At 36.2% G+C, this 17561-nt stretch overlaps 3 protein-coding genes and 1 pseudogene across 3 annotated transcripts; 2 read left to right on the top strand and 2 right to left on the bottom strand.

Annotated features, from left to right (window-relative positions):
* Nucleotides 1-363: 363 nt before the first annotated feature.
* LOC122608777 lies at nt 364-783 on the top strand. Its single transcript, XM_043781864.1, has one exon. It carries the CDS (start codon nt 364-366, stop codon nt 781-783), a length of 420 nt encoding a protein of 139 aa, XP_043637799.1.
* A 35-nt stretch (nt 784-818) lies between these two features.
* LOC122608776 lies at nt 819-6181 on the top strand (annotated as a pseudogene).
* Nucleotides 6182-6784: 603 nt separating this feature from the next.
* On the bottom strand, nt 6785-10916 carry LOC122608504 (putative RNA polymerase II subunit B1 CTD phosphatase RPAP2 homolog). The gene is made up of 7 exons (XM_043781608.1): nt 10794-10916; nt 9850-10464; nt 8794-9429; nt 8176-8360; nt 7806-8069; nt 7572-7730; nt 6785-7227 (listed from the first exon to the last, which is right to left on the bottom strand). Exons 2-7 carry the CDS (start codon nt 10424-10426, stop codon nt 7123-7125), a joined length of 1926 nt encoding a protein of 641 aa, XP_043637543.1. The 5' UTR covers nt 10427-10464; nt 10794-10916; the 3' UTR covers nt 6785-7122.
* Nucleotides 10917-12142: 1226 nt separating this feature from the next.
* LOC122608775 lies at nt 12143-14535 on the bottom strand. The gene is made up of 2 exons (XM_043781862.1): nt 13671-14535; nt 12143-13536 (listed from the first exon to the last, which is right to left on the bottom strand). Exons 1-2 carry the CDS (start codon nt 14533-14535, stop codon nt 12314-12316), a joined length of 2088 nt encoding a protein of 695 aa, XP_043637797.1. The 3' UTR covers nt 12143-12313.
* Nucleotides 14536-17561: the final 3026 nt, after the last annotated feature.

Genomic DNA, 17561 nt, shown 5'->3' with positions numbered 1-17561 from the left:
GAACTTGCATAAAAGTTTAATAAATTAATGTCATAGTTATAAGAGGTAACTCAACACATATATTAACTCATTATATTTAAAGTTTTTAAACAATTTGGGTTTATGGGAGAGAGTGATTGAGTCGAGGTTCAGAAGAGTTACGAAGGTGGCAGAGAACCAATTTGGGTTTATGCCAGGGAGGTCATCGATGGAGGCTATCCATATCACCAGAAGCCTTATGGAAAAGTATAGGGAAAGACAAAAAGCGTTACATTGTACCTTCCTAGATTTAGATAAGGCATACGATAGTGTACTACGAGAGTTGATCTGGAGGACGCTCCAAGTGAAAGGAGTTACTGGGAGATACATTAGGTGATCAGGGATATGTACGATAGGGAGAGGACCGGTGTTCGAACACCGGTGGGGAGCACAGAGCTTTTCTCGGTAGAAATGGGCCTTCACCAGGGCTCAGCGCTTAGTCCTTACCTTTTTACCTTGATCTTAGACGAGTTGTCTAGTGGCCTACAGGAGGAACTACCGTGGTGCATGATTTTTACAGATGACATTGCACTGATTGCAAGATCGACGGAGGAGCTAAACTGTAGGCTCGAGAAATGGAGAGAAGTCCTTGAAGACAATGGTTTGTGTGTGAGCCGAGAGAAGACTGAATACCTACGATGTGACTTCGATAAACAGGAAATAAGACAAAATGGGGATGAGGATATTCGCATCGGGGAGCGGATATTGGGTCCGAAGGTGTCTTTTAGAAACCTGGGATCGGTGATACACAAATCGGGGGGATAGACGAAGACGTGACACATCGAATCCAAGCTGGATGGATGAGGTGGAGATCAGCTTCTGGAGTCATGTGCGACAAGCGGATCCCGCTAAAACTGAAAGGCAAGTTTTACAGAGTGGCTATTAGACCGGCTATGTTATACGGGTCAGAATGTTGGCCGATGACGAAAGCCCAAGCGTCTCGAGTAGAGGTGGCAGAGATGAGGATGCTAAGGTGGTCTTGCGGGAAGACCCTATCAGACAGGATCCCCACGGGAGTTTTTAGAGCCGAACTTGAAGTAGGGACCATCATTAACAAGCTAAGAGAAGGGCGCTTGAGATGGTTTGGCCACGTTAGGAGAAGGGATCGAACAACACCACTAAGGAGAACGGAGTCTATTCACGTCGAAGGCATACGAAGAAGGGGAAGGCCGAAGATGAGGTGGGAGGACTGATTAGCGAAGGACCTAATAGAGCTTGGTTTGTCGGAGGACATGACGTCGGATAGGACGGCCTGGAGAACTAGGATTAGAGTAGAGGATTAGGTTAGGGTATGACTTTTGCGGGACTGCGATTGACATGCGATTGACATCTTTTTCCCATAGTGCCTTGTCTAAGGTGGTTTGTGTTTGTTTGGCCAGGAGAAGTAGGCCCAATATAGGTGACTCTAGGCAACAAAAGGCTTTGACCTGACAGGAAAAGAGGTAGGTCGACGGAGGTGGAAGGACAGAATACTGAAGGATATGAAGGAGTTTTCTGGTGGAGGAGGTGGACAGTGAGTGTAAGGCATATGGGAATAGGTTTTTGTATACTTTTTTTTTTCCTTAGACTTTGGTTCTCAGTAACCTCCGTAGTGGTTTTGGCCTGAGTAGAGGGAGGCCAAAATCGAGGGGGGAGGTTACTCTTGGCTACCCCTAAATGCTTTGCTCGTTGGAGGACATGACCGATGAGAGTTTATTATAAGACTAGGACTAGTTTAGGGGTTTGGGAGCTTGGGAGAAGGCTAGGTTTAGTCTAAGTTAATGTCTAGCTAGGCGGCTTAGTTAGTGTGTTTCATAGGTTGCGCACCACCCGTTATTTTCCTTGGACTTATCGGGCACTAGGATTTCTTAGTTAATTCCTTATTTGTAGGTAGGTTTGGGATTTATGCTGAAACACTTTTAAATTTGGCTACGTTCTACATGGTTGTTATTATATGTGTTTCGATGAGTGCTTTTAGTTATTTAGGTCGTTTGATGCTACTTTTCTTTTGTTCCCGGGTGTTCTCAGTAGACGGTGTCTAGAGGACTAGGTGTATAGGTTACCTTTGTCGTTTTGGAGCGTTTTAGCGAGTAGACTAGGATTAGTTTGGCTTTGCGGCCTAAGGTACTTTGCTACGTAGGTTGTTTAGAAATAGTTTAATCCCCTTAGTGTTTAGTCATTTCTTACGTATAGGTATGGTTGTCCTGGTGGTTTATGTCCCTCTTGTTTGAGCTCCTTGTTGAAGACTTTGTGTATTATATCCATACATTCTATGTTGTTATTTGTGTATTATGGTTCCTAGATTTTACGTACTGTGCTTAGGTACTTTTAGGCCGTACATTTGCTACTATTCCCTACTCTTAAGGTAGCCATACCCAGCGGACAGGTATATCGTCTTGGCATTTTCTCGGCAGACAGGTATAAACACTTTACTCTTTGTACGGTTTTTACATATGCTTGGCCGGAGGTCCTTATGGAAGCAGTCTCTCTACCTTTGGGTAGAGGCATGACTGTCTACAGCTCACCTCCCCCATACCCCGTACATGGATTGGGTACAGTTGTTGTTGTTGTTGTATTTAAAGTTTTTAAACAATTAATTTTAAATTTGAATGATTTTACATAAAAACTCAACCCGTTTTGTTCCAGATACGATCCAGGTTTTAAAAGATCTTGACTCTCCTCCTCAGAGATCCGATCCCGAGTTCCCACACCTTGACCATAACTAGTGAAATCCGATGACCAAATGCACTTCACTTCTAAATTGGGAGATTAAACCCCATGAATCTAAGTGGTTAACAAGTAACATTTCAAAATCTTAATTAAAGCATATGACGAAACAATCTAAGTAATTCAACCCTGAATAGATGTTTTGCGAATGCACGATGTCTGTTTCAATAGTCGCCAGCCACTTTTTTACAGAGTAGGAAACCACAGGGTTTGGCTCACCATTAGAGGATTCACAAGTCAGCAAAGATATGTTCCAGCACATGTCAAAGACAATGCTATCTACGTGGTAGCTTATTTAAACAAACGTGCTTTGTACTCTTAACTTAGGATACTGTAAACCTGGTGTTGAGATTAAAAACTCATTCCAGTTCAATACCAATAGCCATAGTGAGTCTTATTCACTTACCAACACCCCCCTAAAGGCAAGTGTTCCAAAAAGTGTGTGTATATCTCTAATGTTTTTTTCATTAAAACTAGTTGGCGTACCTCTGCTCGATGGTGTGACAAGTTGATATATGTACTTAGAATTGACTTAAGGTTAGGCTTTGAATGATATAAGATTAAGAACTTGTAAATTATTATTGATTGGTAAAAGAGTTCTCGAAGTTACCTTGTTATAGTAAAGATGAAGTGCAGACTCTCCTCTAATTTTTAGTAATTGCTCTTATTATTATGTATGTAAATGCGGCCTTCTCACCATGCACAACTTAATTTTATTGTGTAGATAGACCGGTGGAAGGCATATGAACTATGGTCCATATGTAGATTGCTTTTATTAATTGTTCTTTTTAATATAGTAAAAATACATGTGTGTTTGTGGTTTTTCAGTGCAAGATCTGCGAAAGGAAAGGAATCATTACTATGATCCTTGGATCCGGATTTCCGCTAACTCTTAAGCTCGTTGAGATAGGGAGTGTCCCTTTTTGATGGCATTTCAGTGCATAGATTTTGGGACACTTGACTTTGCATTCGGGAGTGGTCGTCCCTACTAGGATTTGAATCCACAATCTCTTGGAAAGTAGGTTTTCTTGATCATATACTTCATGAATTACAAATTCAGCTTTCCAGCCACTCCTGAATGCAAAGTCCAGTGGCTTAAAACCTATGCATTGGACAGACTCCCTATCTCAATGAGGTTGAGAGTTAGCGGAAATCCGTAGCCAGGGATCATAGTAATGGTTTTTTCACTTTCGCACATCTTGCACTGAAAAACCACACACGCACACATGTTTTTTACTATATAAAAAAGAACAGCTTAATAATAAGAGCAATCTACATATAGACCATTTCATAAGTTAATAACAAAGTTACTATGGTTAGAGAAACTATTATAAGAAATACACAATCCACCACTGGTCCTTGATCTTTTCTTGGCCGGAGCTCCATTTTGGGCCGACCATTTTATCGTAAAAATGATAACAATACTTTATCTATACTTTATATTTATCGTCGATCATTATTATTTCACTTATGACCTAAGTTGTGTTAAAGATAGGTATATTATCTTTGTTAAGTTTTTTGTTTGCATCTCAGGAAGTTATTCAATATTTGAAATATACTTGCCCTGCACATCTGTATGCTACATCGATATCACCTCCTGCTGCTCAGCAAAATGTATCTTCCATAAAAGTAATTCTTGGAGAGGATGGCTCTAATCAAGGTCTAGAAATCCTTTATCTTGTCGACTTCTTGTAGATTTGATCCCTTGACTTTAAATCTTAACACATATAGTATCTTAGAAGAGATAATTTTGACCCACTTACTGATGAATCACTCAATCTGGGTTATGTTTCATCTCTGATGGGTCAAACGGACTACATCAAAATATTTAGGAACTGTATACAGATCAGGTGAGCTTGAAAAATGTACTTTTAAGTTTTAGTGCATACAGCATCCTAAAATTCCACAAACACTGGCCAAAAGTCTATCTAGAAGAAATCTGTCTACCCGTACTACATTCACCTTCCTCATACCCTGCTTATGGCGGGATTGGGTATCGTTGACATTGAATTGAAACCCTCCTAAAAGCATAAATCATATTTAACAAACTAACTATTTATTCAAGAAAGCACTATACCATACTCGCCTGACAAAAAGTGACCCATTTGACCTGTTACCAAAACCTTCCAACAATCCAACCACTTAAATATCCTGTCTCTTAATGTGATTATTGAATGTCAAATATAGGGGCTCGGAAGCTTACCCAAATTCTTGACAACAGAAACTATTTTAGATCAGAACTGCAGAAAATGGGGTTTGAAGATTTAGGTGACGATGACTCACCTGTAATGCCTATAATGCTTTACAATCCTGGAAAAATTCCTGCCTTTTCAAGCGAGTGTTTAAAGCACCAGGTATAATACAAACATCCTTAAAATTTCTCCTTTTTTAACCCTATACCCAAAAATTTGACAACGTTACTTGAACCTAATCAAATCCTTCTTAATCGTGAATTTTTTACTTAGTAAGATGATCATTTTTGATCAAGTGCACTTAGCTGTTGTGGTGTTTGCTTTTCCAGCCACCCATTTACTGTCAGCTCGAGTACGCATATGCATTTCTGCTGTCATACAAGGGAAGACATGGCCAAAGCCTTAACGGTAACAAACTTATTTTGCTTACTCATATGGTTGTTACGTTTGTTCTTATATGCCTCATTACCTCCTTTCCATCCAAAGACTAATAGGAGTATCATGCTACTTTTTGCCAAAAAAAAAAAGTTATTTTGCATTCACCTTATTTTTAGAAGATAAAACACAAACTACCAAGTAAACTTGGTATTGTAAGTTACACCCATACCGGTACCATTTTGAGTTGACCCGCAAAAGATTTTGCTATTAGTCTTTGGATGGAAAGGAGATGATGTAAGTTACACCCATACCGGTTCTATTTTGAGTTGACCCGCAAAAGATTTTCCTTCCATTTTTTACTCGACTTTTAGCTTCCTTTTCCTGGCTCATTCAAACCTATTTGAGATAAAAACTTGTTACCTCTATAATGAAGCGACTGTAAACTTTTAAACGAAAACAAAAGTTTTGTAGGTCGTGCTACGATAGGATTTTTTTCAACATACTAATATTAATAATGCTCGGGGAAGAGAGACAAAGATGTTAACTTGAACGAGCTATCCAACCTGTCCTTTTTTATTTCTTCTTCTTCTACCTATACCTTATATCGTGCCTTTTCATTAAGAAAGTGAAATAAATATCAGGTCATAAGTGATGTTGGTGACCTGGTGGGCATAAAATACTTTCCAGCTGAAACCAGGAAGCCACAACTGGAAGAAACAAGAGCCAAGGTCGACTCGAATCAGATTTTCTAGTTTATTGAAGTTTTTACTTCCCTGGAAGTCTGGCTCGTGATATATAGGATCGTTGGTGGTACATTTTGTACAAATATATGTACCTATTAAAGCTATAGCCATTGACGGATTTAGCATGGGTACAGTGTGAAATTTTGGTACAATTTTACAGTGATTTTTTTTTTTTTCATTTTAAAGGTATATGTATATTTGTAATCTTATAATAAAGGGAAGTAATATCTGTACAACATTTTTTAGCCATACACAACAAGTGTACATGTTTTACTGAACATTATACAAAAGCATGTATTGTTGTGTATGACTAAAAAAATGTTGTAGGGATATCACTCCCCATAAAAAAAAGTAAATATAGGGAATAATTAGCTAAACTTGTCGGAAATCGCCCGTTGGCTTGGTCCGACCAAGAAAGGCATGGAACTCTTTGGGCATTGCTTGGGTCGAGTGAGTATAGACCGGCTACCACACCTTTTTTTTTCTTCTACTCTGATTTCAAGATTTTCGTGTTTTCTTCTTCTACTCTGTTTTTTTTCTTCTTCTACTCTGATTTCAAGATTTCAAGACTGGCTACCACACCTTTTTTTTCTTCTATCATATTTTGTAAGTCGATTTCTTGTATCCCCACCGTTTTTAGCTGATTTGGTACAATAATTGTTGCAAGACAATATGATCAGGCTAATCTTAACCAAACAAACTAAAAAAACATATTCTTTTTTTCCCCATGTTCTATTCTATGTTTGGTAATTTGAAATAAGATGCTAACATACATCCCTAGTTATTTACTTTTAATCATGAGTCAATTTCATCCAAACGATAGTTTGATTTTATATGGAAGAAATGACATGCACTAAATCTTAGATACAAATATATATTTCTACAAGTATACTTCAGTGCATACACAACCACAATGATACCAAAACGGCAAAACCGGTGTCCCTTGCAGTCTCATGCTTAAACCCAGGCCAAAGTAACAGTCAAAATATGAGGTATTCCGCTGAAAAAATGGTTGAAAAATCCCCAGGAGAGTGTCCATGCGACAGTTCCACTGTTAAAGCTGATGTCAAATTTGCATTGCAAGACTAAGCTCCACTCTGTGTGGCTAATTGAGGGGATCGTCCTAATGGAAGTATCAAATCCTTCAAAACTTCATATTCATCTCTATTTATTTGACCATCATCAAACACCTGCTTGAAAGAAAACCATTTAATTAAAAAAGTGAAGTGCCAAAATGCATTTCGCAATTCACATATACCATCTTTCTTCCGAAGATTCAACATTACAACATTCCAGTCCAAATACATCCCTTTTTACTATTAGCCAAAAAGTTTTGAAGGAGTATACTTGGGTTTTTTTTTTCATTTAATGTATACTAATTGTTAGAGCCTCTTATTATGCTCCAAGTTCACTAAGCATGTATATGGTATGAAAAAATTTATCCAGATTCAGAGATTGTAAAATTGAAGTCAAACTACTTAGCATTAGGTATGTCGAGTTAATGAGCAACACTGTAAATGAGGATGTGTCTTACCTTCTGAAAGAAGCTTCTTTTATTTGTCAAATGTGGTGCTACTGCAGGGATTCGACACACTGCAAGAGCCTCTACAAACAAAAGAACAATCACCTGCCATTGTTTCGATCTCAGAGCAGGAAGTGGGTCAAAAAAGGACATTGTCTCCAATAGGCCACCCTGTCAACAAATCGGCAAACAGTTAAAATAATACAAACACTAAGGTGGTGGCAGTTAGGTTGAGAAATGAAGTACCATCCCAAATTCAATGGTAGAAACTGGAGTCGGAAGTCTAAGATCCTGAACAAGCCCTGGCAAAGCACGAGCAAGACAACCAGCAAGAGTTCGCTTTATTTCAGATGATCTGCCATCTGACAACATGACTTTCTGTGGATATTCCCTCCCATTAACAGATGCATAATCTTCATGAAAGCTATCATCACGTCCATATACATATGCCAATGTAGATGAGGAAGTCCATGCAAACAACGACATGAACATTGTTGCAAATGGTGATAGCTGTAAGTTATCGAATAATGTGGCATTAGAAAAGAAAGAAAAAAACTTTTAAAACGTTAACGATGGATTAAGAAAAAAAAACCACAAAATTTCAATAGCTACTTACTTCTAAAACAAACTCTTCCGGTGGACTATCAAACCAAGAATCCTCAGAATCCAAAAAATCGGCTTCTACGATACCAGTTTTCTTAGGCCATTTCAATGGGGCTGGTTCTGGATCAACTGCACCCTCAGATATGGCTTCATTATCATCGAGGGGAGGTGGCAGTATCACAATTCCAGCTTCCGAAACTGGATTTCAAAAGAGTCAGGAAAAATTTATCAAGACCTCTAATATGATAAATCGAAATACTAATATACATATTAAGATATAGAAATGGCAGGCAATTACCTGATCTTTGAGTTGTATTTGATCCCAAATGGGTAAATTTATAAAACTGGTTGAAATGAAATGGGTCAAATGAGCCCTAAGCGACTCAAAGCGAATTTAAATGTACGTGGCTTTTAAAATTGCATAATTGTAAAATGATATATAAAACTCAAAAGGAGCAGAAACCGTTGGTGGGTAAACTCAACCTGATTCACTTTGGCCTATTTATAACTTGAATGCATTCTGGCTCATTACACAACCATCCTGACCCACCCATTTTTCTATCCATAGCAAGCTCTAATCTAATCTTAAAAAAAGCTAAAAATTATATAAAAGCAGAAATGCGCAACTTACAAGCATCCGGAACATCCAATTCCCCAGAAGCAACAGCAGTTGCTGCTTTGCTCAGAGCTTCAGCACATGCCTCTGCTGATGCAAATCGGAATGCATGATCAGCCTCACTAACACCCTCGTCCACAATGTCAAAAACCATGTTCTTTTCCTTTTCCTTTTCAGTCCTACTGAATCCAGAGTGTGTTTGATTGGCCGTGCCATCAGATTTTTCATCAGCCCAAGTGACAGACCGATTTGTTTTATTTGCCTCTGAAGACTTCAGAGAAGATTTGAGCCGACTACAACTTGGTTCAGCTTCTTTATCACATATAGATGATTTCGCCCTTTCCATAACACTCACATCAGTGGAAGGAAATTCATGAACCTTTGACTTATTATTTGAGACAATTTCACACTCTTTATTCTTGTTGTCATTTGATCTAGTCTCAAGCTTTTTTTGCGTCTTACGTAATGAACCACCATGCACGATCAACTTATCATTAGTCCCCTTACTATTCTTTTTCTCTTTTGAATCGCCAGAAGGTACTTTAGATATGCTATATCCGTCTTCTTGAGTTATTATGGTACTCATGAAATTCATTTCATCAAAGATGCCCTGTTCTTCACTTTTGACCTTGGAATCTTTCAATTTAGATCCTGAAATACAATAGTCAACTCAAGACTAAAGCCAGACATAAAGCAAAAGAATATGCATAAAAAATCTGATTACAAAAAGGAGTTAACTTTATCCATATCCCTTTAAAACTCGGATGTTTTATGCATATCGAAAAAATTACATGCGTATCTGTTTACACCAATGGACCAAATTACCTACTTCATCTTACCTAAGATGGAAACTGTGATAGCTTCATGGGGCTAGTTACTATTTGAAAACTTAAAGTTGTTAAAAGGCTGCAAGCATGCTTATAAGAGCTTATAAGAGACTATATGAGAATTTTCCTAGTCATCAAGGTTTAGCTAATTTCCAATGGCACGTCACTTTGTAAGTTATATAATAAAAACTGATCAGAAATATGAGTATTTATTTCTGATGTATAAAGCAAATTTATTTCATACCCGGCCTTTTGCGGTCATGCTGTGGAACATAACCTTCAATTGCATTTGAAGGGCCAACCCATTCTTCCATAGACACAATGCCAATACTTGCATCTTCCTTCTCCTTAATCGACAATTTACCCATTCCAAAATCATCATTCTTGTCCCCCAAACCCATTTCGTTCTTCAAACTCAAACCTTCAAACAGCTTCACCACTTTATCAATTTTCCCTCTATCAAGATCCAAAGACCGTTCATCCTCTAAACTTTCAGCATACGTCCGGCTGTCAACTATGCATTGGGTGGAGCAGTACATGCGCGTTTCCAAAAGGTCATAAACCTTGTGCTCTTTCAAAGAAATACGGTATCTGCCCTTCTTTGGAGGCGACAAGCAAGGCAATGAGTTTGTGCAAAGCGGGTAGCCACACATTTGAGCAATCGATCGTTCGGTTACAACATCATTATAATCGGACTTGGAGAGCAAAGAAGCAGCTACGGATAACTGGGTTTCGGATTTTATACCATCTAGTAGACATAACTGAATCTTGTGAACTACGTCTTTCACAAGTACCGGTAATGATGTCGATGTTTTTGACATACTTGCAGGTTAAAATATAAAACAACAAAATGGCTTATCTGCAGCAATAAACACATATGAACAAATTATACGCCGAAAAGAAGAGCAGAAAACGGTTTTTGTCATTACTTTAATACAAAAAAATAAAACTAAACTTAATCTGATATATAAATCAATGTTATAGCTAGGGCTAACAATGCCCAAATATATATACTACCCAATATATTATATTAATCAATCTAAATATATAGCTACTATTGTAATCTTGATAAATTTAAAATTTTATATATAATCACAAAATTTAGGGTTTTAATGATTACTGTTAGTTAACTAATACGGTTTAGGGCATTAATGATGATTACTATTAGTTAAGAAAATTAGGGTTTACCGGATTTATCGGAGATGGGCTGTCGCCGGTGGTCGGATCTGGAAGTGGGTTTTAGAAGGGAAAAGGTTAATTGTGGATACGAATTGACGAATGGTAGTATTTATAGTTTGGGTTGTAATGTTAAAAGGGATGTTTTAACTGTTTTATTTAAGAAAGGATCTGGATTCTTTCGGGAGAAAGTTTATTATTAAGGATTGGAAAGAGATGCCGAAATTCGTGGACTGGGTCGGGTCCAAACTTAGGCGCCGGGGCCATACGGTTTTAACTTTCTCTTCATCAAGCACTATTGCAACAGGTTTGAGTAGGGGCGAGTACGGTTCAGTTTGGGTCGTTTTTGATTAAAACCGAAACCGAACCGTTATAATTTGGTTTTTAAAAACTAAAACCATTGATTTTCGGTTTTTTCGGTTTGAGTTTATTTCGGTTCGGTTTTAGTCGGTTTTTAACCACTTGTGATTTGGGTCAAATTGAGCTTGAAAAATTTATAAGTTTATACCCTATAATTACATTATAATTAATTTCAACAAGTTTTTAAAACAATATTAGAAACAATAACACTACAATAATGACAACAAATCCATAAAAGTAAGTTCTATAAACTTCAAACGAATTTTATATATAACTATTTATAACTTTTACGCGTTGTTTAATTATACATTTATTAAAGCAAATCAATCTTGTTTTGTATTTCCACTTAAACATATAAATAATAAATAATATTATTATATACACTTAAAAATGCAAATATTTTAACTAGGCCTGACAATCTCAACCCTTAATGGGAAGATTGGGTCCATTTGGGTAAATTTATAAAGATCACGGGTATTACAGGTGGTGTTAAAATCACTCAAACAGGTTCAATTGGGTAATTTCCACATCTCTTGTAAAAGTTGAGCAGGTGAAGCAGGTATTTTAATTGGGTAAATTTGCACATGCGATATTTTAATTCTACCATGTTGTTGCTCTTCTACCACAAAATCATCTCCACCATCTTCCTCATCATCAGAGTTTTCGCTGTCAGAGTCTTCTTTGTGGCGGTTTTTCGTACGGAGATAGACAAGACGGAGTGCATGTTCATGATGCGGGAAGTATTTAAGTTGCTACTCCATTAATTAATTGAGCGCAATTAAGTTGATAATATCTGTTACGAGGAATGTTTACACATTTAATGAGCATTTAAATAACTGACACCCAACCTATCCAATATCTACTACTCCTTTATAATAATGATTATTCACCCTCCTATTTTAGGAAAGAGTTAGAACATAGTTAGATGGGAAATTACTAGATTGCCCTTAATAAACAACCCTTAAGGAAAAGGTTATTAGATATTACCAAAATTACCCTTAATGAATTAATTTACACTTTAAACCATTATCTTCTAAATCATCACTATCACCATTGTATCAATTTACACAGTTAGACCACTCAACATCAATTGTCGATGTCATCCATCATCACCCGCCACCGACACTACTAACCACAGAAGTATATATCTAGATGTTGATCGATCCCATTAATTAAATACCTGCTCGACGACGTGCATATATCGAAGCACACCAATCATGATGAAATGCAAACTTGCACTCGAAGCACTTAAAGATCATCTTGTATTGTAATCGGCAACCACACACTTTGCACCCACCATCATCCGATATCCCTTGATCAAAGGTGAAACGGTGTGGATGATGACCAGTCTTAAAACTCCCTCCAAACTTCACATTCAGAAACTCAAACACAGAATTCTGATACAGGGAATATACAGCTTTCTCGCATTGAAGAATCACGGGTGCGCAAGCGGAATGCATAGATGCATCACATGTGGTACTACAATGATAGAACCACCTAAGAGAGTTAAATTCCGTCTCACAAATGTCACAGAAGTATTCACTAGGATGGTTCTCAACTGGCTCGTATCTCAAGGTCAATGGATGATGCCTATCAGCATATTTATGCCTTACGATTTTGGGCAGTAAGAGAGCACACTTACTATGCAAGTAGAAGTTGCAAGATGGGCAATGGTACATAAGCTGGTTCCGTCTAAGAAGATAGGCGCATCCAACGCATTGGTAGTCACCATATCCTATAGGGAACTTTACTAGTGAGAGAAGATGATTCGGGTGAGCTTCATGTGTGATTTCTTGAGGTATAAAGGCACAATTTATATCAACACGAAAATCACAGTTAGCCGTGCGGCATCTATATGAGAAACCATTGCAAGGTAACTCGCAAATGCCACAATAGAAGATGTTAGCAGGGATGATTCTTCTTGTAACGAGAGCCAGTACTGAAGAATGTTGTGGATGTCCCGGGTGGTCTCGTATCTCAGAGGGTAGCATCGTGGCACACCATGTATGAAGAACAAAGCTGCAGTTGTTGTTTTCTTGCTGCTGGAGGCAACACTTGTAGAATGGCACCGTCGTGATTGGCTTCACACATCCATCACATAACAATTGGATTCTTTCCATGGGGTTGTGAAGTAGTAGAGAAACCGATTTGCTAATAATGAGGGATGTTTCTGTAGTAGTAGTGTTGAACAAAACGAGGGGGTGTTGATGACCAAAGTGGTTGATCATCTCGTCGCCATCGTTTTCTTTATTATTAGCTAATAATAATAAAAAGTCCTGCTTGATTTGGCTGGAAAATTTGTGCGTCAATAGGTTGTGACTTTCATCAGGAAAAGGGCATTTGAGCAGATTAGGATGATCATAATCTTGGAAATTCTTAAAAGTTTTCCCAAGGCCTGAAGAATTATTAATGACATTGAAAACTTAACTAATTACGAGCAACGACTTAACATGTAGTTTTTGTAAAAAACAAAAAATCATGTAGAAACTAAAGTAAGAATACATGTACATATATATAAGTCACACGTACCATGTTTCAAGAAGATGGACATGAACGGCTCTTTCTTTGAAGTCGCACAATCGACATGTGCATAGTAGCGACATTTATCACATTTGTAAAGCCACGAGAAATAATTGAAGTAGGAACTACAAACTCTGCACCGAGGATAATGTTGTTTTTCATTATCGACATAGGGAAAGGAATAAGCCAGGGTGAGCGGGTGAGGATGAGTAAAAGCATCATCAGTAGTTAGTTGGATCGATAACTTGGTAGGCAGCAAAATACAATCTAGATGAATCCAGCCGAACCAAACACAAGTGGGACAATGATAGAAGGTTCCCTTATGTTCATTATCACAAGCATGACACTTTGATATCATCGTCCTCATCATCCGTTCAAGTTGGTGATCAGGATGACTTGGGTGGACCATCTTTTGTTGGGACAAAGTAGCACAATTTATATCCATGTAGAACTCGCAAATAGAACAATTGTATCCAATAAATCTCCCATCATCATGGGTACGATTATCTTTGCAGACACCACACCCGTTCCTTTCATAAGTAGTAAGCCACCGTCTGTCGACAAAGGTAAGATCGTGGGCTGGATGTAAGTGATGATTTTTCAAAGTTAAGGGCAGTTCTGCACAGAACTTGTGTAGCGAGTAGTCCTCGCACCTCTCGCACTCATAGTAGCACACATGAAATGAATAGATATCTTCTTTACACATATTGCATTTGCCACCATGCTGCTGCTCTTCTACCACAAAATCATCTCCGCCATCTTCCTCATCATTAGAGTTTTCGTTGTCAGAGTCTTCTTTGTGGCGGTTTTCCGTACAGAGATAGACAAGACGGAGTGCATGTTCATGATGCGGGAAGTATTTAAGTTGCTCCATTAATTAATTGAGCGCAATTAAGTTGATAATATCTGTTACGAGGAATGTTTACACATTTAATGGGCATCTAAATAACTGACACCCAGCCTATCCAATATATATATACTGATAATAAAAACTTTATTAGAATTTTGGACCCATAAATCAATTGCGAATAATGCCACATGTAATTAACAAACGATTTTGAAAAACATTTCATTTTCTTTTGAAAAAGCACAAATATATATAACTCTCCACAATGCGACACCAATTAACAAATATGTCGTGGAACAACCGTTATTATATGACGTTGACGCATATGGAGGATGGTGGTACGTGGTGAGATAACTTAGATGGTTAGACCAAAAAGAAATAAACAAAATCTTCTTTTAAAAAATGAAACATAAAAACAAAGTAGGAAAGTTTTATGTATCAAAGACACAAAATGATGGCTCCTGGTTTAAGTGGTTAGGGGTGCCCAATGCTTGAGGAAGTCACATGTTCAATTTGTTGCTTAAGCAAATTTGTTTTAGAAATAGTTTATGTCTCTAAAAATATTATAATTATATTAAAATCTTATTCTTAAAAAAGATGATAATTACAGACACCAAGTGGTCAGGGTTGCCGAATGCTTGAAGAAGTCACATGTTCAAAATGAAATGTACTTGTATATTACTCCTTTCGTTTTAATCAGTTTTAAATTTATAAAGTTTAGCTTTTACAATTTTAACCTTAAATTTTTCTTTTTTATATTATATAATACTTAATGAAAACTATATAAAATAATTGATTTTAGATTTTTTTTAATTAGTATAATTTCCATCAACTTCTATATAATACAAATATATATATGTATATGAGATCAAAAATACAAAAGAGACGATTAATATTTAAATCTGGACAAACAAAAATTTTAAGGTCACAATAACAAGATGTACATATAGATTGAAAACCTCTAAAGTTGAAGTTAACTTTACCAATAAAGTTGAGGATCTTGATCATTGGATTAAAATCAAAAGTTATGATCTACATATTAATTTTGAATCTCGATTCTTGATTTTAAATCAAAAGTCAAGATGTCAACTTTACTAAAAATATATATTAAACGTAGAAATAACTTTAAAAAATAATATTCATCTTAATTATACATACATAGTAATGTGAGAAAAAAGAACAAAATAAAATGTACTTTATAATTTTATAATCTAACTTAAATTTAAATAGGTATTATCAACAAACTACAATTATATCACAAGTCAAGCACATATCTGGTTTCATTTAATATTTATAACGTGATTAAAGCATACTACTTTTTGTGTGTTTATTTGTGTTTAAAAGCTAAATAAGTACCATCTTTATATATCATCTACTAAAAAACTATATACAATAATCATATATATATATTTGTAAGAGAAAAGAACATGCATGTTTTATTGCAAATGAAACTCTTTCATTTTTATTGCAAAATGATTGATATATCATTTATTGAATACAAAGCAATGAGTAAGATTTAGTAATGAGAAAAATGGACAAAATGAAATGTATCGTTCTAATCTTATAATTTAGTTTAATTTAAAGATGTATTATAAACAAACTACAAAATCACAAGCAAAATAATGAAATATGCATGTATTTCACCTTGAACCGTACTTCTCTTTATGTAATTAATTATATCTAAAGTTTAATTAAGCATCATCTTGGCATATTAACTACTGCAAAACTATACACACGAATCCTTAAAAGAAGAAAAAGAAATAAAAGAGACATACATGTGTTTATTGCAGATAAAACTTGTTTTTCGTACCAGCAAGTTGGATTTGAAAATTGAGAATAATTAATGTATCATTTATATAAAGAAGGTTTGCAAGTAATGACTAAGAAAGGAATGTAGAGAATATAAGAAACGAATTGATTCAGAATGCATAAATGAGTAAGAATATAAGAAAACAATTCGTTTAATTAACAACTAAATATAAAGGGAAAGAGTAAGAATATGAGAAAAGAATTACTTTAAAATGCAAACACACATTTAATTCTCAATCACCAATATTACATCAAGATCATTTATCTAGGCCGTGTAAAATACTGGTGAATAAACTAGTTTAAAATATAGTAATAACTTCGTTCGACAAAAACATTATAATATGTTATGTTAAGCTCTTTACAATATTTAATTAATGTTGACTTGATTTTATTGACAAACTATAATGACTACATTATAATTCAAGTTTATAATCATAACTTGTTATCATTCAGTTTAGAACTCCTCATATTGTTGAGTAATAATTACAATAATATTGATAACAACTGTAGATAAAAAAATGTATTGTACATCAGGTTGATTACAATGAAAATAACTATAGTAGTAGCCCGCGAAAGGAGGTGATACGCCTCACCAGATAATGAACACAAGGACTGTAACATAACCTAACCTATGGTTATTTATCCGACCATTTACATGACAAAAACCAATACTTAGCTTGGTTTGATTGCTTGTGCATTACTTAGGAGTAGGAGGAGTTGCACCGCCGGTGGTAGGCCTACAAAGAAAAATGAATGTCATATTTTCATGCAAAAAGATAGATAACATAAATGTCATTGAACCAAAGATGGCAAAATAAGCAGGTTGGATATTGGGTCAAAAATAGTTATCTTTTAGAGGGTTAAAATGGGCAAGGTTAAACCAAACCCTCTTTCTCCTTTCTAGACCCTTTTTCTTAATGTGTTAAATACAAGGACGTCTTAAGCCATATAGATGAAATGAATGGTACAGAAAGATAAGAAACTTACACCCCGACAAACACCTTAAAGGCATCATAGATTCCCCATTGTGCTCCAGTAAGTGTTCCAATCATAAAGATAGAAGAGGTAGACCACGGGTGAATAAACCAACTAAGACAAGTTTCTTGACAGCCTGCATTTATTTAAGTTTTTAAAGGTCACTGATTCTATTTTATGCGGAGGTAATATGATTTAGCGCATTTGTATAGTTTGCTTCAAATATATGATAATAAGTGCATCGGGCTAAAAGATATACATAATCCATC

The sequence above is a fragment of the Erigeron canadensis genome, chromosome 7, assembly GCF_010389155.1.
Source record: "Erigeron canadensis isolate Cc75 chromosome 7, C_canadensis_v1, whole genome shotgun sequence".
Lineage (NCBI taxonomy): Eukaryota > Viridiplantae > Streptophyta > Magnoliopsida > Asterales > Asteraceae > Erigeron > Erigeron canadensis.
This window is presented reverse-complemented; position numbering and strand designations above follow the sequence as displayed.